The following is a 23229-nucleotide window of genomic DNA, read 5'->3' on the forward strand; positions in this document are numbered from 1 at the left end:
TGTTGAAAACAGGTGACGTGCTCTTTTAAGTAAAACGTAGGCGTTAGCTTAGCTCCTTAGCGCTGGGACGAGGAAGAGAGACAGAGAGAGAGAGAGAGAGAGAGAGAGGGGCGGGGTCACAGTGCGGCTTATAGCGTTCAGAGTCCCGTCACGTACATCTCCATGCCGTCGTTAAACGTAAAGATGGTGGTGGTGCTGGAGGTGGCGCTGTGTTGCCCCGCCTTCAGGTCTCCGATGCTCTCGTACAGGTTGTCCCCGGGGAGCAGCAGGGCTTTGGGGAGGAGCTGTAACTGCTGCTGCTGCTGCTGCTGCTGCGTGGGCGGCGGGGGAGGGGGCTGCTGCTGCTGCAATGGCTGCTGGGATTTCTTCCTGCGGGGCCGCAGGGTGGCACAGGAGTTGGGGGGCCGCTCCCTCTTCCAGGGCCCGGCGTCCACGTTCTCGTACGCCGGGTCGCCGACGTACGCCAACAACGAGTCCTCGCCGACGACGCTGGTCCCGATGGACTCGTAGCAGTGGTCGTCGAGGTGGGGGCCCCCGCCGCCTCCTCCGAGTGCGCCGAGCGCGGCTTTCATGCCCTCCTGGGGGGCCCAGGTCTGGGGCTTGACCACCACGCTGAACCCCCCGTCCCGGTCGCGGTCCCGGTCGGGGCGCCCCAAGGTCCGGAAGCCCAGGTTGGCCGGGGGAGAGCCCGGCGGCACGGCAACGCGCTTTTTCTTCCCCGGTTTACAAACTTTAGAGTACATCTCTGCCACCTGCGGGACACACAGCACGCCATTAGAAACACCCTCAGCTCTGCTGTCTCGTTACACAGTGCCATCTATTAGGGAGTTGCGCCAACTCCGTTCACTTCCACGGGCCAGGTCTTCTACATACACATACATTGGCAAATAGTGACAAATCCCTAAACCGGAAGTTCATGCTATGCATTGAAGTCGACGGCTCCTTGTCACTATTTCCAGCTACATGAACCACGTGACCGACGCTGTTTCTGACCCCTCATTGGCGCAACTCTCTAATAGAAGGCTCTGGTTACACATTGCTACAGGTGGAAATAAGGACGTGGAATTCAGTTTGTCGTACAAGCTCCGTCATTTGTAGTTTTCAGGAAGGGAGGGAGAACAGTGATAGAGGAAGAGAAAAAACGAGGAGAAACAGGTCAATTCATCAAATGTTCCTGACATAAGTAGAGTGATTTTTTTAATGTATTTACAATAATATATATATATATACATAATACAGCATAATAATAACATGTAAGTCATCTTTATACTGTCTTCTGTACTTCTACCCATACCTGTATCTTCCTTTCATCTTTACTGTGGTGCTGCTATGACAACTGAATTTCCCTCTGGATCAATAAAGGTCTGTCTGAACCAAACACAAAGTCAACACACACACACACACACACACACACACACACACACACACACACAGACTCACCGCGGCAGCAGTAGGCTGTATGTTTTCTATAGTGTGAGGCCCCAGTGGAACAAGGCCTTTATTTTGAAGCAAGACGAGGTCCTCGTCTTCCGGAGGCTTCCAGATATACTGCTCCCCGTTTCCCATGAACACTGCCTCCTGTGGACACACCAACACATCACATGAACACTGCCTCCTGTGGACACACCAACACATCACATGCCGTTCCAGCAGAAAGTTCCAGACTTCCCTTTACCCGGGCCACATTAGTCTCTTTTTCCTGGCGTTCCCAGGCCAATGTGGAGATATAATCCCCCCCATCTTGTCCTTGGTCTGCCTTCGGGGTCTCCTCCCCGTGGGACATGCCCAGAGGACCTCCCTAGGGAGACGCCCGGGGAAACATCCGTACTAGATGCCTGAACCACCTTTATCCGAGTCTCTCCCGAGTAACTGACCTTCTCACCCTGTGTCCTAAGGGAGACACTTGTCTGAGAAAACTAATTTCGACCGATTGTACCTGATAGTACCTTTGATCTCGGTCTTGACCCACACTTCATAACCATAGATGAGAGTACGAACGAAGACTGACCAGCAGATGTGCGGTACAGGCCGTAAAATCGCTGAAAAACAGGCTTCAAAACGGGTCTGTAGAAACCAAAGGCATCACTTTGTCCATTCTTTTTTACAGCCTATTGTTCACACTGGCAGACACAAAGCTAAGCCATTCATTTTCAATGGAAGCCAGAGACATGAAGACACAAAGCTACGCCTGATGTTAGTAGCTAGCTGCTACAAAAGCTACAAAGCTACAATAACAGTTGAGCTACAGAGCTACAAAGTGTTATTAAACCATTTCTCAACTTCTCTCACCACATATGCTTCATGCTTGTAATGAAGGGGAAACTAATTCTTTCTTTTTAACCCCAGGCTTTCTTTTCCTTTATTTTTCTTGTCTGACGCACATGATGGCGTCAACGAGCCTGTTGTGCAACCCATTCAATCCCATTCAATCCGGGGACGCATCTCTGTCATTTTAGATGTCTTTGGCTATTCAAAAATAGATCAAATATAGCCGATCTACAAGCTCCAACCGCTCAACAAGCTCAAAAGGCGCCTTATTGAGCTTGTAGATTGGCTATTCTTGCTACTTTTGTGAGACACTGTAGTATGACGAAATAGGGCATTCATTTATGAGAAAAAAACATAAAAAGGTAAAATATGAAGATGAGAGGTTTCTACCCGACAGCAACGATATAAAACAGCACTTTGTAAATGTGATGTTCATCAGAATGCAAAGTCATTTCAGAAAGAGAAATAGGACACTTCAGATGTGTGTTTTTAGCATTGTTCTTGTTTGAACGGGGAACAATAGATTTGGGGGCTCTGGAAGGAGGGAAGGGGCGATGCTGTGAGAGAGCACGTGTTCCTATACTGGTCCAGCATGTTTCAGGGTATTGCCTCATCCAGTGAAGACGCACGCACGCACGCACGCACGCACGCACGCACGCACGCACGCACGCACGCGCACGCGCACGCACACGCACACGCACACGCACACACACACACACACACACACACACACACACACACACACACACACACACACACACACACACACACACACACACACACACACACACGCACACACACCAGTGGTGGAAAAAGTACTCAAATGTTTTACTTAAGTAAAAGTATCAATACTGCAATGTAGAAGTAAGTTACAAGTAAAAGTCCAGAATTCAAAATGTACTTGAGTAAAAGTACAAAAGTACTGGTATCCAAACGTACTTAAAGTGCCAAAAGTAAAAGTACTAAAATGTTTGAAAATATCAGATCTTATATTTTCAAATAGCTTAGGTATAAAAAAGTGGTTAATGTATGTCCTTGAAAAAGTGTGCATATCTTTGAATATTTATATTTTTTAAAGCGAAAATGTTACTGATATCTTTGTTTCTGGGGGTCCCTGGCACAAAAAAAAATCAGATGGGGGTCCGCGGCCAAATGTCTATCAATTTAGGGGTCCTTGGCATGAAAAAGGTTGAAAACCACTGTTCTAGCGTGTTACGCTACACACATAGTGTGACCTGCAGAACATTTTCGTAGCCAAGCGTAGCCATCCAAAAAAAACGTCCAAGAAAGTGTATCTGATACGCAGGAGGAGGGGCTGGGGGCAGCAAGAATGTAAACTTCAGTTCAAATAGCCTTTTTCATGTGATATTGTGGCATCCGAGGAGAAGGCCTTATGTGTGACTATTGTCTTGAGGTGATAATGACCGCTGGCCGTTGGAGTTTGGAAGTAATTCACACATTAACTACTTAACAATAGAGCGGTTATTTCATTTGGCGACCACGCGCGCATGTGCACGTGCACGTGCCGTGCGTGTGGGAGGGCATTATTATAGTATGCCCTCCGAAAAAAACTCGAACACACACCACTCACTGCCGCTGAAGTACACTTGAGCAAGGCACTGAACTCCCAACTGCTCAGTGGCCGACAGTATAAGACTGTGGTTGTACTGGTCAGCTCCCAGGTTTTAATGTCTGTCTGTCTGTCTGTCTGTCTGTCTGTCTGTGCAGGGTGTTGCTGAAAATGAGTGCTTGTTCTCAGCTATTACCCTGGGTAAATAAAGAACTAAAAAAACATAGGGTTGGGGCCCATTTTGCTTTAGTTGACTGTATTCCCAAGGGCTCCACTGGGCACTCTGCTGTTTTCGCTCTACATTTTACACTAAATATCTCTGCCGAGAATATGTCGTTTAGTTTCCAAATAAGGGAAATAATTACTTATTTCAAGGGACGGTCGGCCACCCCTATAGCTATATATATATATATGTTGTTTAAAATCAACACATTGTTTAGTTTTCCAGGAATAGAGCAGAAAAGAAGTGCTAACATGTCACAAAATAAGCAGTGTTAGCACTGTTCTGGTTGTAGATGAGTGCACACTCAGAAAGAGAGACCTGCACTATATGAGCACCGTATGTCCCACACAGACCCTGCATCATCAACAGCAAATCTGACACAAACACGTACTTTGTTGGCCCATTAAGACCGGGAAAGCATCTGCGTCGTCTGTCTGTCTGCTAATGCCATCGACTGGTCCATCACGATGCTCATCTGATCTCTCCTCCAGACAGGCAGTGCATGTCGTCTTGGCCAGACAGACACTTCAGGACACGGAGAGTCTTATTGATTTCCTCTCCTCTAATCATTCATTACTCCCTCACTGCCCTCAGACCACAGAACTGCACTCTGCTCACCTGGTAGCCCCTGCTATACAGACCTGGTAGCCCCTGCTATACAGACCTGGAAACCCCTCCTATACAGACCTGGTAGCTGTGGTGAAAGAACTACTCACAACTTTTTACTGAACACATTGGGTGCCAAAACCGAGAATCTCCGGTTTTTCATTTTTAGCGCTTAGGTGCTAAAACCGTGATTCTCCGTGAAATCAATCTTTTAGTTTTTTCCACAGGGGGGGGGGGGGGGGGGCTAGCGCAGCTCTGGAATCACCCACAGTGACTCTGAGAAGGAAGGGACAGATGGATCACCGTGCCAAAAAACCTGGCTCCCGTCCGCTCCCGTTCTATCTCCTTGATAAAAACCTCTGCATCTCTTTAACTTTTTACAGTGGGGAAAACGAGTAATTTTCGATGCGCGATCGCTCCGCAATGGTGACTCGCGTGAGAGATGTTATTGTTCCAGGCGTTAGTCAGGACCATCCATCGTCGTGCACGCATGCATTGTTTACATGCGGGTGCTCGCCGTGGAGTCTGCAGCTCTAAACAGCGCAGTTACAAACGGTGAAATCTCTGGCACTCAACGTAATCTGTTTTAATAAAACTCTGGCACCGAATGTGTTAAGAACTGTTTTTACTTTGCAAACTGTTAATAAAATATTCAATCAATCCATCAAGTGCCCTGAGCCAAAGATGTTTGAGAACCTCTACGGTATCTTACCCAGACCACGTCCCCGGTGAAACCTTAATCAACCAACAGGGGTCGTTACTGCAGCCAAAAGGGACACGATCACCTCTGTGATGTCCCACCTGCCAGTTGTGTTCTTTCAAACTCCTGGACCCAGAGGTTTCGAGGCACCACTGCCCCGGGAACAGAGCCACAATCTCTGCAGTTCTACCTCTATACGCCTCCCACCATCTTCACCCAAATGTAACCTGAACCCTATCGTTCTGTTGTGAAAATCTGACAGAACACTTCTGTGTGTCGAGAAACTGCTCTTCTAACCCAGTGTTTCTCAATGTGGGTTCCACGGACCCTCAGGGTTCCTTGAGAGGGTTCGAAATGGCCCCTTACAGGTCTGTAACTCGACTCCAACCAAATGGACTCTTACGGTTCCATTTGGTTGCACTGTCAGAGTTAAGGGGGGGCCTTGACATTAAAAACATTGAGAACCACTATGTAAAATGTGTTTATACGTACATGTCATTATATGTACGCTTGTCATTATATGTAAGCTATAGGGATAGGATTCAGATGACAAATCTGTGAAGTTGCCCTTTAAGATTTTGCCAGTGGATCCATGGTTCAAGTCCCATCCTGACTTTGGAACCGAGATGCACAACAGCACATGCACATAATACACAAACTGTTTGTACACAAGCAAGAACAGACGCAAACCATGCAAGGAGCAAAACCTTTCATTTAAAGGGGAATACCGCTCATTTTCAACATTGAACTATGTCTTTAATACAGTTCTAGGCAACATAGAAGGGGGGGGGGTTCTTATTTCCACACAACAGGTGTATTAAAGTCATGGTTCAATGTTGAAAATGGGTGGTATTCCCCTTTCAGGACCACTTCAACCATTTCCAACCTTATCTTCATATAATTGGTCCTAAAACGATACAATGTATGTCTACTCACTCGCTGTGGACAGTTCAGAAAACTGCCTACCAGTGACATTATTGAGCAATTCTTGCGACAGCAGCAACGAAAAGCTCCTCCTTAACTTTGATGAAACGTCAGGCAGACCCAGGCTATAGGGTGGATGGCCGTCTGACATTGGTAGGCAGGTTTCTGAACCGTCCACAGACCACAGCCCACCAAACAGACACAGAGTAGAGACAGAAATGGGGCCATCTTATAATGAGCATTAGAGAGGACCAATTATATGAAGATATGGTTGAAAACGGTTTATGAATGTGGCTAAAAAAACATTTCCACGGTGAGGGTCATACTACCAACCTTGGGGAAGGTGGGCAGGTTGAAGGCCTCCACGTTTCTCCGGGGCAGCTTCGTGCTGTGCGGGTGCGAGTGCGGCGGGGGCGGGGCCGGGTGCGAGGGCGGGGCGTGGCGCGGGGGCGGCGCCGGCGGCTCCCCCATGTCCGTGCCGCTGTCCCTCTTCTGGGGCGCCTTGTCGGCCTTCCTCAGCTTGCGGACGCAGGCGTACTCGGCCGTGCTCGTGCTCGTACTCGTCTCCTGGGGGGTGTGCTGGGCGGTGCCGGGCGACACCTCTGGCTCCGGCAGGCTTCCTCCCTCCGCTCCGTCCCCGTCCGGGTCGGGGGGCGCCGGCGTGTTGGCCGGGACGGCTGGAGGGGCCGGAGTGTCCGTCTGGCCTGCCCTGCCTACCATGGCATAGAGGGCATCGTCAGTAGTGCGTGCGACGGAGGAGGAACGGCGGCCAACCTCAGAGTAAGTGTGCTCCCCGTCCTCCCCGGCCCCGGAGGGGATGTGAGGGAGCTGCCTGCCTTGAGAACGAAGCTCAGAGTTAGAGAGGATGTGAGGGGGCTGCCTGCCTGAAGCTCAGAGTTAGAGAGGATGTGACGGAGCTGCCTGCCTTGAGAACGAAGCTCAGAGTTAGAGAGGATGCGAGGGAGCTGCCTGCCTGAAGCTCAGAGTTAGAGAGGATGCGAGGGGGCTGCCTGCCTGAAGCTCAGAGTTAGAGAGGATGTGACGGAGCTGCCTGCCTTGAGAACGAAGCTCAGAGTTAGAGAGGATGCGAGGGAGCTGCCTGCCTGAAGCTCAGAGTTAGAGAGGATGTGAGGGAGCTGCCTGCCTTGAGAACGAAGCTCAGAGTTAGAGAGGATGTGAGGGAGCTGCCTGCCTGAAGCTCAGAGTTAGAGAGGATGTGCGGGAACTGCCTGCCTGAAGCTCAGAGTTAGAGAGGATGCGAGGGAGCTGCCTGCCTGAAGCTCAGAGTTAGAGAGGATGTGACGGAGCTGCCTGCCTGAAGCTCAGAGTTAGAGAGGATGTGAGGGAGCTGCCTGCCTGAAGCTCAGAGTTAGAGAGGATGTGAGGGAGATGCCTGCCTGAAACTCAGAGTTAGAGAGGGTGTGAGGGAGAAGCCTGCCTGAAGCTCACAGTTAGAGAAGATGTGAGGGAGATGCCTGCCTGAAGCTCAGAGTTAGAGAGGATGTGAGGGAGATGCCTACCAAAGTTTTTTAAAAGAAAGTCCTTTAAAGAAGCTACAGACCTAGCCAAATGGATCGATCCTTAACCTCCTTGATCCGATTCCTTAGCCTTCACATGCATTTCCAGTTCAAATCTGCTGCTGAGCCAATCAAACAAAGCAATATATTAAAATGAACTGGAACAGGAAACAGGTATGCCATCTTCTGAACACTGAGACTACAGTTATGCACTGAGCCTGTTACTTTTCTACGGTTAGCGATGTACACAGTCACTCCACCAGCAGGAGCTTCACAGACTTTGTACCTATAGCAGATTCAACAGCTGTATTGGAAAGGACTCGTTTTGATACTCTGCAGCAGTGATGTGGAATGGGTTACCTGCAAGCCTTAAGTCCTTTAGCTCTGTTGCTACCTTCAAGTCCTGCATAAAGAGCTGGCTAAATAAGCAGCTGGACCTAACCATCAATTATTTGACTTGTAAAGGCAGCTACATACTTCACAGACAGTCCAACCCAACAGTAACTTTTTTTCCACAATGAAGAAAGTTGGTAGAGGACTAAAGTATTTTATAATGCCTCAGAACTGAGTTCTGAGACTGAACGCCATACCCTGGCCACTCAGTAAGCTGCGCATATAGCTCAATGAATCTGCCTAGCGACACCGCACCTCGCTCCATTGGTCGCTCAAGCCACTGAAGCACTTTGTCGGAACCAGCCCAGTGTTGGAACCGCTGGATTTAATACTTGGATCTCTCTCTCTCTCTCTGACATTACATTTTGTCACGAAGGAACGGACGTTTTGCAATTTCTTGCCAAACGTGTTGTGTTTATGGTCACTCAGAGATGGATAACAGAGGTGTCTGCACCTGCTGTCCCTGCTTCTTGTGAGCTTGTACATCTGCTATTTTCAAACTTTTTAGTACTTTTACTTTTGGTACTTTAAGTATATTTTGATACTTCTCCTTATACTTCTACTGATACTTTTGTAACAGAGTATTTTTATATTGTGGTATTGCTGCTTTTACTTAAGTAAAATATCTGAGTACTTCTTCCACCACTGACAACTCACATCCCCCCTTGTCAACATGTGCCGTACCCCCCCCCCCCCCCACACACATGCGTGTATGCAGGGAGATACACAGTGATATGATGTGTGTATGTAAAGAGATACACAGTGATATGATGTGTGTATGTAAAGAGATACACAGTGATATGATGTGTGTATGTAAAGAGATACACTCACTTTTGCCATTGCAGTTCATCTTGTTCATCTCAGTGTCAGATTTACTGATGGACCGCAGTTTACTGGACTGTCTGAGGATTCCCTGAAAATACACACATACACATACACACACATACACAGTTTAGACTGCCTGAGGATTCCCTGGAAGCACTTAGTTGAGGCACTTAATTAGTTAGTATAGTTAAAGGTAGGGTAAGTGATATTTTTTGGTTAAAACAAAAAGTATTTTGTTAAAAGGTTAAAGCACTATATTCTGATAGTAATCATTGCTATAGAGTGTTTGTTCAGTAACAGCAGTCTCCCCGTCTCTCCAGCTCTTTAATAAACAGAAAATACATTTTTCGGTAGGTGTCAATCTGTTTAATCTGTATCCTGATTGAGTTCTATGTCCTGGTTGGATAAAATTGGAAATGAAACTGAAACTGAAACGAAAATGCATTTTCTGTTTAATAAAGAGTTGGAGAGACAAGGAGACTCCTTTTACTGAACAAACACTCTATAGCAATGAGTACTATCAGAATATAGAGCTATTTAACACTTATTTTAACCAATGCAAATCACTTACCCTACCTTTAAGGCATTATATTTTTTTGTTTGACTCTACAAGCTCGCATTGCGAGTAGATCAGCTATTTTCACAGTGTTTGCCTCTTTCTTATATTATTTGACAACTTGGCCAATGTTTCACCAATTATTATTGTAGGCTATAGCTTGTTGATTACTTTTGATGCAGTAATGTTCTTTTCTCTTTCCTTGAATTGTCACTTCACTTTCATCTGGGGACCCCCCAAAAATCAATCATGTGGGGACCCCTTTGGGGGTCCTGACCCACATGTTGAGAACCACTTGTTTAGTGTGAGCTCGTTGTGAGCTTGTAGATCTGCTATTTTCACTAGTTTGGGTCCCGGGCAAACGTCTAATTTCTCTTCTGGGTCTTGAGCTAAAACGTTACTTTAGACTGCCAGAGGATTCACTGATGATAAAATACACACGTACACAGTTCAACATGTATTAATACTTAATACACACACATGTACGCAGTAAGTTCAACACATATTAAAACGTATACCTAATTTATACTCCATAGTATGACGGTGTCCTTTGCCTAAATGAACTGATAACGCTGTTAGCTTGTAAAACAGGTCGTTTTGGCTAGCGACATCCTCGAGAGATGGAGTACTAATTAAGGTTCAATTAAGCCTCTGAATGAAGCCCTGCTGAATTGAGTTACGCTGGGTTCACTCTGGACGTGGAAGACTAAATCTACAGTTAATGTAGTCGATTAAAATGTATTGTGGCGGTGCCTTGATGCCGTCGTAATTTTGCAGATTTTACACTTGGCCGCATGCTGAAAATAGCCGATCTACAAGCTCACAACGCGTCGCAACGCAACGCGTTGTGAGCTTGTAGATCTGCTATTTTCAGAGTGCAACACCAGAGCGCAACCAATCATAAAATGACTTAGTTGTTCTACTGGATCTGTTCTCCAGTCTCCACTAGTCCCTCACTAACATTTTAGACTAGACTTTATTTGTTGACGAAATTGTCAATATATTTAGTCTTAGTTTTAGTCATCGTAGCTTAGTTTTTATTTCGTTTTTACGTAGTTTTCGTCAGTGAAAAAAGGTAGTCGACCAACATTTTTCATCATAGCTTTAGTCGACGAAATCAACACCGCTTCCAGTGCGTCCGGTGTGAAGCCAGCGTTTAACTGCCTTCCAGGTTAGAGCGGTTTTCTTACCATGTCCATGAGGCGGTGTTTGCTACCTTCACCAGAGACATTGTGTGTCTTCCCCTTCCTATGAACACAGTCGCAATTAATAACAAATCATCACTAGCAAGGCACATTGCTATGTAAATAACCGATTGGAGGAGACGTGAACAATTTTCTGCTGTGGAAAAAGTGAAAGCATTGTGAGGTGAGCATCAAGCAGCATCAATAACGTGATATATATACAGTAACGGTGTCAGGAGACGAGGGGGGAGACTGGCACGTTGAGCATGCAAAGAACCACACCTTCCTCCAGCAATGTCTCCTCATTCATGTCCCAGACATTCCGTGATATCTTGACATATCAATTTAAATCATTAGTTAATCACATGCTCATTCTCAGTTACGTTCTTTATTAAACAACCCATTATAAAGCATGACAAAGACACTGCATTCCGTGCATCTTGCATCGGAGCTGTAGAATGTTGGTTGGGTGTGTTTCTCACCCATGGGCGGCAAAGGGAGAGCTCTTGAAATTGAAGCTCATACGGGAGAACGAAATTGCCCGCCGTTCCCATTAGTGGCCGAGCAGATGTCGCTATTTCACCTCCTACAGGCTGCAGAAGCAAATACACCCCATTCAAGTGAACGAGGTTTTGGCCGGACATTGCACTTGATTTTATTACCTTAGTAAACATTTTCATAAATACTTTATGTTTTCAATCGCTCGTTTAAAGTATTCTCACGAGTAAATCATGATATGTGTTCACTGGTCCCATTCATTTAAATGTGAATGATAAAGTAGGGTATGTTTCTAGGGCTTCTATTGGTTCTACCGAGTGAAGACCCACCCTCGCTGCGGTTGCAGCCAATAGCAGTCGTTTCTAGGTTTCTTTTCGCAGACCGGAAGTTCCAATATGGCGGATTTGAATTCACAGTGAAAGTGGCTTCAAAAGGGGTCACGTGACGGTTCCCTTCGTCCGTATTTTTTGTTACATCTATGACATGGGCAACTGGCTGCCCTTCACTTAATGTGGCCCGCAGGTTAATATCGGAATACTGATATATCATTGATTTCAGCTGTTACAATTCCAAACATGCAAACACGACCCGCTTTAATTACTTCAGTCTATATTAGTATCTTAATGACTAGTATAAAAATTCTATTGTCTTTTTTATGTCCAATGTATTTGTATTAAGTTCATAAAGTTAACATAAGTATAACTAAATGCATTTCAAATTAAATACAACATTTACTTTTCAGGGTTCCAATTCCAAAATAGCAAAAGTAGCCGATCTACAAACTCAAAACGCGTCCCAGCGCGACGCGTGTTGAGCTTGTAGATCTGCTATTTTTGCAAATTGGAATCCAGACCGAGATAAGAGGTGTCTGCCTGACACTGTTATGCAAAGGTGGCCCTCTGGAGTGAGTGTGGAAATATAGTGGCCCTCTCCATCACCATAGACTGTATGATCTCACCTCTGGCAGCCGACACAGAGCACCACGATCAGTATGGTCACAACGAAGGCGGAGGCCGCCGCGATGCACCCCAGCAGCAGGACCTTGCCGACGGGAGGAGCCGTGAAGTTTAGCCCGTCCTGCATCGAGGCCATATGAGGGCGCTAGCGAGCGCTTGGTGCTGCTGCTGCTGCTGTCACCACACACGCGCTCACGCTCACACACATGTACGCAGAGAAGCAGCACACTGTGCTGTCACACACACACACTCACACACACACACACTCACACGCACTCACACACACACACATGTACGCCAGAGAGGCAGCGCGCTCCCACTGGGATCTGTAGTGGGAAAGGACAACAGGTGGTGTGTAATTACAAAGTGATCTGTAGTGGGAAAGGACAACAGGTGGCGTGTGATTACAAAGTGATCTGACATTTGCACGCAGAGTTAACCGCTTGAAGCCCAGCATCCCTATTCCGGGGGGAACAATTGCCAAAAGCAGTGGTGTAAAGTAACTAAGTACATTTACTATCTCAGTTGGCTCTGGGAGGAAGTCGACGTAGCACACGTGCGCAAGGAAACCGGGGTTTTGGTCTGCCTTCAGCTTTTCACTTCCGGTGGTGCGACTATGTTTTAATTCCCACTAACAATATTTCTACACGGAACACTTACACCACTTCTCCCAGAGAACATGGATCGTTTTGGTTATAAGCCCACTTGTTTCTATGATGAAAGAGCAAGTTAAAAGGTGAATATCTTTCCGTGGTTTTGTCTGCTCCGAGGACGCTATTGTTAAATGAGTTTCGTTTTGTTTCGAGTGGGGAAGGATCGGCGGACACGTAAATCCCGCCCACTACATTTGATTGGGTAAAGCGCGGCCTGCTTCCTGATCTGAGGGCACGCCCACTTGTAGGCCAGTGCGTATGCGATATGACGAACCCCCCGACAGATTCAAGAGGAGAGCAGAAGCTGTTCTTGAGAGATCATTCACAGCTAAACGTTGCTCTCAAGAATGTTTTTGAAGACATTTGAAGCGAGAAATAGACAATGCAGTAACCAAAAATCGATTCTATTTGATCAGCACTTGCTGTTCCCGGACGACACGTTGCATTGGACGCAGCTGGCATAAATGAATGGAATACTTTCATTACCGTAGAAGAGCAATGAAATTGCTCAAAGTAGAGAGAGGCTCCTAAGAGATTCTAAACGCAGAAAAAAAACAGAAATGCTGATATTTTCATCCTAACGCAGCCGTTAGTCACGGTGCTAATTAAGGTTTGCCCGCAGTTTTAACCTCTCTCACAGAAACAGAGTGAATATTTTGCGGGTCGGTAGAGTCACACAGAGAGAATATTTTGCGGGTCGGCAGGGACGTCACGGGCTCTCAGAAGGTGGGGGGGATGGACTTTCGGTGGACTATTACTATACCCCTTATTTTACACTTTGGCTATTCAAAAATAGCAGATATACAAGCTCATGAGCTTGTAGATCTGCTATTTTTGAAAAATCGTGAAAAACATTTGTAACTGTCAAATGTAAACACGTTTTTTGGGCGGATTTTTCATGTTTTGGTTACTTTATTTTTGTGTTAGGGTTGGGGTTTTTTTGCCTGATTTTACTGATTTATTATCAAAAAAAAGTTTTTATTTTTTATTTTTTCAAAAAGTGGGGGGTATGACATCACGGATCTGTGAGAGTGAGGGTGTCGCGTCGTACGCACAGTGAATGGCCGTGACGCCCCTGTGGGTCGGTATAGAGTCACACAGAGAGACTGAACAGAGAGACGGTAGAGTTACACAGAGAGTGACCCTGAAACAGACATCACACATCATTACGGGAGCACTTCACCCAATGTCAACCTTATCTTCATATAATCGGTCCTCCTCACCAGTGCTCTTTAAAATATGCCACCATTTCTGTCTATGTGTCTCAGAGAAGGGCTGTGGACAGTTCAGAAACCTTCCTACCCAGTGACATCATCGATGGGGAATCCCCAAGCTAATAGAAACTACAGCCTCTTTCTTCCTGGAAAGTGAGCATGCTGAAATAGAAGCCATTGGTCTTATACAGTACCTCAACCAAAATGTTTTTATAAAATTGTTTCGTGATCTAAGGCCGGCCCACTTGTAGGCCAACGTTCACACGTCCTGAATGGCCCTCCCGACAGATGCAGTGGCGCAGCTCGGAATCTGTTCTTGAGAGATTAGTTTGGGAGAGACATGAGACAAATTCCAGGAGGAACTAACGCCTCTGAAATCTCTCTCTAGTGACCATTCATACACACAGCCTATCGTTAGAAAGGGCAGAACCTCCATAGCTATCTCTGTCAGAAATTCCTCACAGCGCGTTGCCGTATAGACCACTTATTTGTTTACCAACATTGAGACTGGACGCACAGGTGATTGTTTCATGCAATCAATTCTCAACATATTGTTTCGGGGTACGCTGGTTTCAGATCATTCAACCTCCTCTTGTGTGTTGGCTAGTGAGGCGTGTCCTAGCGAGACCTGACAGAATGGGTTTCATTTGGTGCCGGCCTGCGCGCGCATACTGGTTCTTATCAGTGTGACGTCGCCTGTTAAGGGGTCTATATATCCAGGTATAAGAACTATTGATTCCAGTGCTACTACTACTACTACTACTACTACTCATCATCATCATCATCATCATCATCATCATCATCATCATCATCATCATCATCATCATCATTATTATTATTAATATTATAAATTGGACACAAATCTCAACACGGTTGCAACAGGGTTAAAAAAGATTGGCATAAATACAGCAAAGGCAGAAAAAAACGACCCTACTAGGGATAAAAAGTGGATTAAAAATGAAATCAAGGCATAGACAAAATGACATACGGATAAAACTATAGGAAAACGCTTTGTTAAAAAAGGCAGGGTTTTTTTGGTCCATTTTTAAAGGCGTCAGTACACTGTGGTGCTCTCAGGTGGTCAGTACACTGTGGTGCTCTCAGGTGGTCGGGGAGAGCATTCCACAGACTTGGAGCACCAGAGCAGAAGGCCCGGTCGCTTCATGGCCCTGGGAGGAAGGAGCTTGGTATTGGTAGAACCCAACATACTCTCACTCCCAAAACGGACTATAGTGACTTCTTTGGACAAAATGTGACCTTTGCCGTTCGGTCAAATCCGTCCCAAGCCGTCACCCGTTTGCCGTCTTGGGAGTGAGACTGCGTTGGTATAGAGTGGAGGTTTGGAGTGGAGGTTTGTGGCGTAAAGCAGGGGTTCTCAACCAGTGGTCCGGGGACCACCCGTGGTCCTTGAGTGGGTTCCAGGTGGTCCCCAGCTAAATGATAGATATTTAGGAACCAAATGGACCCTTATCATAAGGGTCTTATGTGCCTGTAACTCAGAGAGTTCCATTTGCACACTCTCTGAGTTAAATTAACATTGATTTCATAATATAAATTGGGGTCCCAGAGATAGAAATGTCATTAAATGGGGGTCCGTAGCCCTATAATGCATGTCAAACTGGGGGTTATTGAAATGAAAATGGTTGAGAATCACTGCTAGAGCCGTAAAAATCTTCTCTTATGGGGGTCCCTGGTATATCTTTTCAAATGGGTGGTCCGCAGGCTAATAAGTGTCAATTTGGGGGTCCTTGACATGAAAAGGGTTGAAAATCACTGGCGTAAAGGAGTTCTGTGGCAGACTGGCAGTATGAATTAGCGTTTGCCAGTCAAACGTTTTTTTTTGTTTTGTTGTTTTTTTGGTTCTGAACCAGACTGTTCTGGTGGAGTATACCGCTGCCTTTAGGCGGAGGCATTTGAAAACTGTGCGAGCCAACAGTCTGTCTCGAGAGAGATTAGACATACTCGGAACTGCTGCCAAAATGGAGACATCCACAGAAACCTCCCCTCATTAACATCGGCAACTCATCAACGAGCGCATCACTTTCAGCAGAACGGACTGAAGCATTCCTTTGCGTCGGATGCAAAGGAACGGAAACACGATTCGTTTGATTCACAGCTGCGACGGTGTCACTATAATTACACCTGCATTGACAGCAACGGAGCAGACATCAAAGATATCGTTGCTCGTCCGGTGGAAACCTTTCATATGCAGTGGTGGAAAGTTGCTAAGTACATTTACTTAAAAACTGTACTTAAATACAATTTTGAGGTATTGGTGCTTTACTTGAGTATTTCCAATACTTTTACTTCTACTCCGCAAATATTGTACTATATTGTAATATTGTACTCCACAACAATTATTTGAAAACCTTAGTTACTAGTTACTTTGAAGATTTTGATTATTATTACAAAACATACAGTAACCACTTCAGCCCTATATACATTTCGGCTAGCTCTGGTCCATAGCATCTCATTCCCCTTAAGGCTATGGGACCTTTGGCCAATGCGCCCGCACCACAGGCTGCATAACCTCTCGTCATGAGTAGAAATAAGAAATACACTTTCGCTACTCACCAAAACAAAGACGGTTTTATGGAGTTGAAAGCCAACTCTTCTACCAAGAGTGAAGAAATAGGTCTTGAGCTGTGCTTTAAAGCTATCGACAGAGGCTGCCTGTCTTAGGTGTAATGGGAGTTTATTCCACACTGTCGGTCCGTAAAAGCAGAATGCTGCTTCACAGTATATATATATATATATATATATATATATATATATATATATATATATATATATATATATATATATATATATATATATATATATATATATATATATATATATATATATATATATATATATATATATATATATATATATATGTCATTGTAGGCACCTCTAGCAGGTCAGCACTTGAAGGCCGGTTTGGAACATATCTCTCTAGGCAGTCATAGAGGTAGGAAGGTGCCAGACCATTTAGAGCTTTATAACTATTAAAATAATTTTAAAATCAATCCTAAAAACAGCCGGGAGCCAGTGTAGTGAAGCTAGAACTGGAGTAATATGTTCTCTCATCTTAGTTTTAGTTAAAATTCTGGCTGCCGCATTTTGAACAAGTTGTAATCTGTCGGTTGTTTTCTTAGGCAGGCCAGAGTAGAATGCGTTGCAGTAATCAAGCATAGAGAAAACAAAAGCGTGGATCAACGTTTTTGCATCGTCTAACGACAGATAGTCTCTAATTCGCGCGAAATATTTCTAAGATGAAAGAAAGCAATCTTGGTGACATGATTAATGTGTGTATTAAAATTCAATTCAGAATTAGAGGATTCCGCCCGACAGTAAGGACATACAGTATAGGAGGCTAATAAGGGAGAAGAGGAAAGGTGTAGGTGTTCAACAAAACACTGTGAGGACAAGCGTGGGAGTCTTCTTGAGGCAGGTGTTTGAAGATTGTTGAAAGATGGTGATGAGACGAGCTGCTGCTGCCGCTGTCACATCTCACATCTCACATCCAGCTTCCTTCCCACAGCCTAACTCCACGTCTCACACGCCTGATTTAAACTCCAAATATAGAGAAGAAAAAGAACACAATCACCCAGCCCCACGACGGGCGTGGATCTGTTTCGTTTTGGCCGTGAAACGCCATCGTACGGCCAAGTGTAAATCGGTCTGTCCACACCTCTGTCTCTCTGTCTCTCTGTCTCTCTCTCTCTCTGTGTCTGTGTCTGTCTGTCTCTGTGTGTCTCTGTGTCTGTGTCTGTGTCTGTGTCTGTCTCTGTGTCTGTGTCTGTGTCTGTCTCTGTGTCTGTCTCTGTCTCTGTCTCTGTCTCTGTCTCTGTCTCTGTCTCTCACTCTCTCTCCCTCTCCCTCTCCCTCTCGCTCTCCCTCTCTGTCTATCTCTGTCTTTCTCTGTCTCTCTGTCTTTCTCTCGCTCTCCCCCCTGTTCCTCTCTCTCCCTCTCTCTCTGTCTATCTCTTTCTATCTCTCTCAGTCTCTCCCTCTCCCTCCCCCCCCCCCCCTGTGGTGTACAGCCACAGTGACGCCTCAGTCAGCAGCACTGCAGTGTGTAATCTCTGGCCCTGGAGCAGCCTCCTCTGGGCCAACAACCAATCGGACGGAGCGCTCGGAGCGGAAAGAGAAACGTCAGTGGTTCTCAACCCTTTTAATTGCATGGATGGACCCCCATAACTCTGAGAGTGTAGGTTCCATTTGTACACGCTCTGTGTTAGGGGTCCATTTAGAACCCCTTCAAGAAATGCTGAGGGTCCCTGGACCCCATTTTGAGAACCACATGCTCTAGTCCAGTGGTTCTCAATTTTTTCAGGCCGCAACCGCCCAAATATTTTTTTTAAATAATATTTGAATTGGGGACCCCCCAAAATAATCATATTTGAACTGGGGACCCATCACCCGGACAAGCACTTGTGTAGCAGTTAAGGCATTACATTTAGTTTCATTCAGTTCCACAGATAGAGCCCATAGATCTGCTATTTAAAAAAAAAAAAACTTTTTCTCATATTATTTGACAAAAAATGTTTTTTTTCTTCTTTTTAGTACGATTTTTGTAACCCATTTTTTCACCCAGTGCCAATTGCCTAAACTGTAATCCTGGGCGTTACTCTCCCTCTGCCAGCCTGGGGAGAGCCCCAAACTGAGCTCCTGCATCCTTCAACACATGAGGAGTGAGCAGGCCGCTTCTTATCACCGGGAGCGTAGCGTGTGGAAGGAACACGTTATTCCAACCAGTTCCTTTCCCCTCCATCAGGCGCCCCGGCTGACCAGGGGGAGGCAGTATAGAGACCAGGATTACTGCATGTTTTTTGTGAGGGTATTAACTACCCTATAGGAGACATGGGGAGAACATGCAAACTCCACACAGAAAGGCCCTTTCACCAACCCCACCTAGGGTATGGGCGCGTCGCACTGCGACACGTTTTGAGCTTGTAGATCTGCTATTTTTGCTACTTTTGAGTTGGAATCCTGTTTTTTTATTTTTGCTATTTTTGAATTAGAATCCTGAAGAGTTACATTTTTATTTCATGTCAAATGCATTTAGTTATACTTATGTTAACTTTATGAACTTAAATACAAATACATTGGACATAAAAAAGACAATAATATTTTAATACTACTCATTAAGCTACTAATATAGACTGAAGTAATTCAAGCGGGTCATGTTTGCATGTTTGGAATTGTAACAGCTGAAATCAATAATATATCAGTATTCTGATATTAACCTGAGGGCCGCATTAAGTGAAGGTGGGGGCTGCACGTGGCCCCCGGGCCGGTTTAGAGCATAGATGGGGGACTGGCGGGTCCTCAGAGTTACTACGGGGGGTCCGCCAAATCTTTGTGATTTTTACATTAACCACTTCAACCAAGCATCCCTATTCTGAGGAATACTTAAGCCAAAAATAGCAGATCTACAAGCACACAACGCCTCACGCTGCGAGGCGTTGTGCGCTTGTAGATCTGCTATTTTCGGCAAGGTGGTTTGGTATAGGGGGGAAAAAGTGTGAAAGTACAGAAAGTACAGAGTGAAAGGTCAGGTTTACTAAGTATTGTTTAAGTGCATGGTTAAATGTCTGGAAATACACATTAACATGAATCCAACATGATAGTGCTGTGAAACAAGTCTATGAAGCTGCCTATGAAATCTATGAAAATAAGAAATGATTTATACAATATATAATGGGGGTCCCTGCTTTATCTCTCTCTCAGCCAAGGGGTCCTTGGCCTGAAAACGTTGAAGACCCCTGCTCTAAACAAAGCCCTTCTCCCCTCCTCCTCCTCCCCCTCCTCCACCACCAGGCCTTTCCCACAATCCCCTCTGCCTGTGGCTCTCCATTAGGAACACTGTCCATCACCTGTCGGCTCACAGCTGTCAGGTGGTGGTGACCGCAGACGCCTCCTCCTCCTCCTCCTCCTCCTCCTCCTCCTCCCCCTCGGGGGCGTCTGTGTCTGCGGGGCGGGCGCCATTTTTGGGAAGGCAAACTGCCTATCAAAGTGACTGCTGGCCAATCACAGCGCGTCTTTTCCGGGACTTGGCAGAATCTAGTTGTATAAAAAATATAGCGGGATATTTTTTCATACACACTATACTACTGTACGTGCCCTAGTAGCTGATCTTGGGCTTGTTTTCATAGACCTGGTTTCTTTTTTCTCTCGCAAAATCTGGCAGCAACACTGATTGATACAGAGCAGTGGTTTTCAACCTTTTTTTGCGTCAAGGACCCCCAAATTGACACATATTAGCCCAGGGACCCCCATTTGAAAAGATATGCCAGGGACTCAACCATTTTGATTTCTTGGGGGTCCCAATTTAACTCTGAGAGTGTACAAATGGAACCAAATGGACCCGTAGGGTCCATTTGGTTCCATTTGTACACTCAGAGTTACAGACACACAAGGGTCAATTTGGTTCCTTACTATTATTTGGTCTGGGGACCCCCTAGAATCCCCTCAAGGACCACTGGAGGTCCCCGGACCACTGGTTGAGAACCACTGATATAGAGAGCTTGTGGTGGACAGCATGGCTATCTACCTATCATCTTCATCTTCCCATCAGAGATGTTTCCTCAGTTCCGTTTAAAATAGAGTCAGACTAATGTATGGGTTTGGCTGATATATTGCTCTTTTTGTGTCAGTGTGACAAGGGGAGGTTTAGTGCATATATAATGCTGCAAATGAACACTTACTGGATGAGAGAACAGACCATGAATGAATGACTGAACTAGAAAGGCAAAATATTTAGGGTTCCAGATCTTCCTTAGGCTACTGAGAGTGTCCGTGCAAAGTTTGCTGCCAATCGCACAATGCGTTCATGATTTGTGGTATTTTGTGCAAATCGTGCCACTCCCGCAAACTTTGGAAGCCAATCGTAGCCAGTCTGACAGATTTGTCTTTGATCACATGACTACAGAGATAAGGTATACCGATGAGGTTTGGACTAAAGCTTTTAGAGTAGTTGCAAAATGTTTTTTTTTTTTTTTAATCAGCTTCATGGTGGCGCTATAACATTTTGATTTGAAAAATGTGGGGTGGAGGTTCTTCCTTGACCTCCCAGGAGTGTGCATGCAAAGTTGCATGCCGATCGCCCGGTCCAGCTGTGCCCGAGCACGGCAGAGTAGAGTTATGTATCACCTGTTGACTTTAGTTGCATCTAAAACCATTCAATTAAATGTGCGATAGATAGATAGATAGATAGATAGATAGATAGATAGATAGATAGATAGATAGATAAAGATGACTCAACAGTAAACACACTGTAGTTATTTTTTTCAAATATCAGTTTACATATATTATATATATGTATAATATCAGTTTACATACTGCTGCTGACACCTGACGTTTCCCCATGGGGATCAATAAATGTCTGTCTGTCTGTCTGTCTGTCTGTCTGTCTGTCTGTCTGTCTGTCTACGTATCTGTCTGTCTGTCTGTCTATACCTACCTACCTACATATCTGTCTATCTGTCAGTCTACCTATCTACCTACGTACGTACGTACCTACATACATACATACATACATACATACATACATACATACATACATACATACATACATACATACATACATACATACATACATACATACATACTACGTATCTGTCTGTCTGTCTGTCTGTCTGTCTACTGTATCTACCTACAGTAATAAAGCTGACTGCATGTGTCTTTGTCAGTAAGGTGATGAAGACATGACCTGCCACTCAGGTGTAACTAACAACAGCGGTGAGTGATAATATATTTTCCTCAGAATCTCCAGTACATTTCCATGTGTGTCCATTATTAATACTCTGTCTGCACACCGCCCTGCCAATCTGCTCACCGTTTGATAAAACCTCCTGGGACTATGTGGTGCACAACCTCACCCTCGGTGACACACACACACACACACGCGTGTGTGCGTGTGTGTGTGTGTGTGTGTGTGTGTGTGTGTGTGTGTGTGTGTGTGTGTGTGTGTGTGTGTGTGTGTGTGTGTGTGGGGTGTGGTGTGGTGTGGTGTGGGTGTGTGTGTGTGAGAGAGAGAGAGAGAGAGAGAGAGAGAGAGGAGGAGGAGGAGGGGGGTCGACTGTTATTGTGTGAGAATGTGAATTAGGTCAAATGTTTGCTTGCAACAACGATTAAGCATGGCCCTATGAGGAAGAGTGTTGTAGCCTGGCATTGTGCGCACGCTCGCTCTGAATGCATTCAGACAATCATGTCTCCATCATGAAAAAGACAGTGTCAACAGAAAACAATGTAGAAAAAATATATACATATATTCTTGTTTTGTATTTTATGTTGCCTATAGTCTACATTTGAACAACTCAAGGGCCTGAATTGCAGAAAATGCTGTTGTGTTTGCCAGACATTGATGCAAGAGGCAAATGAAAAGATATGCCCTTTTTTTCCTCTTTTCCCCCCAAATTATAAATCATCTTTGATCAGTTCCCCTGTGTTTCCCTGTGAGTATAGCATGTTTGTTTTCAGTGGATACAAACCATCAGTCATTAATGGTTATAACCTCTTGAACCCTAGCATCCTTATTCTGGGGGAAACATTTTACGAAAATAGCAGAAAATAGCAGACCTACAAGCTCACAACGAGTCGCAACTGCTATTTTCGGAGAAGAGATATTTAGTGGTTTAAATGGTAAAATTAAAAAAAACTATTGCTTGCCTTGCCTTTAGCCTGGTGTAGCCGAGCTGATCTTCACGTTAACAACCAACCAACTGTGATCAGGTTTTTGTTGGCAAGCACCACCGTTGTACGTGTGGTGGAAACGTCTAGGGCAGTGGTTCTCAACCAGTGGTCCTTGAGGGGGTTCCAGGTGGTCCCCAGCTAAATGATGGAAGAGTTGGTAACCAAATGGACCCTTATAGATATTTTGAGATCGTAAAATGATTTTATGTTTAAATTAGTGAGTTCAATTACTATACATCTGCATTACTTAATGTACAAGAAGTCTACACAATTATATATATATATATATATATACATACAGATAGTATACAGATACTAGCTAGTCCAGTACCATGGACAGCTCTTCCAGCTGCAGTGGTTCTAATCTGCTCTGTTCTGGTGACAACAGGTTAGAAACTAAACACTGACTGACAGAAGAAACGCCTGTGGAATGAATGATATGAATGATATTAATAGCCTA

At 45.1% G+C, this 23229-nt stretch overlaps 2 protein-coding genes across 2 annotated transcripts in view; one reads left to right on the plus strand and one right to left on the minus strand.

Annotated features, from left to right (window-relative positions):
• Positions 1–23229, plus strand: part of LOC311053451 (YTH domain-containing family protein 1-like) — a 229503-nt gene that overhangs the window by 180801 nt on the left and 25473 nt on the right. The window lies entirely within an intron of this gene.
• LOC311054283 (uncharacterized protein) lies at positions 138–12356 on the minus strand (the record flags this gene model as incomplete). The annotated part of the gene is made up of 6 exons (XM_084070159.1): positions 138–752; positions 1441–1578; positions 6625–7175; positions 9033–9114; positions 10773–10830; positions 12223–12356. The coding sequence occupies 6 exons, from the start codon at positions 12354–12356 to the stop codon at positions 138–140; spliced, it is 1578 nt and encodes a 525-aa protein (XP_083926285.1).

This window comes from Gymnoscopelus microlampas, assembly GCF_963454915.1.
Source record: "Gymnoscopelus microlampas genome assembly, chromosome: 10".
Lineage (NCBI taxonomy): Eukaryota > Metazoa > Chordata > Actinopteri > Myctophiformes > Myctophidae > Gymnoscopelus > Gymnoscopelus microlampas.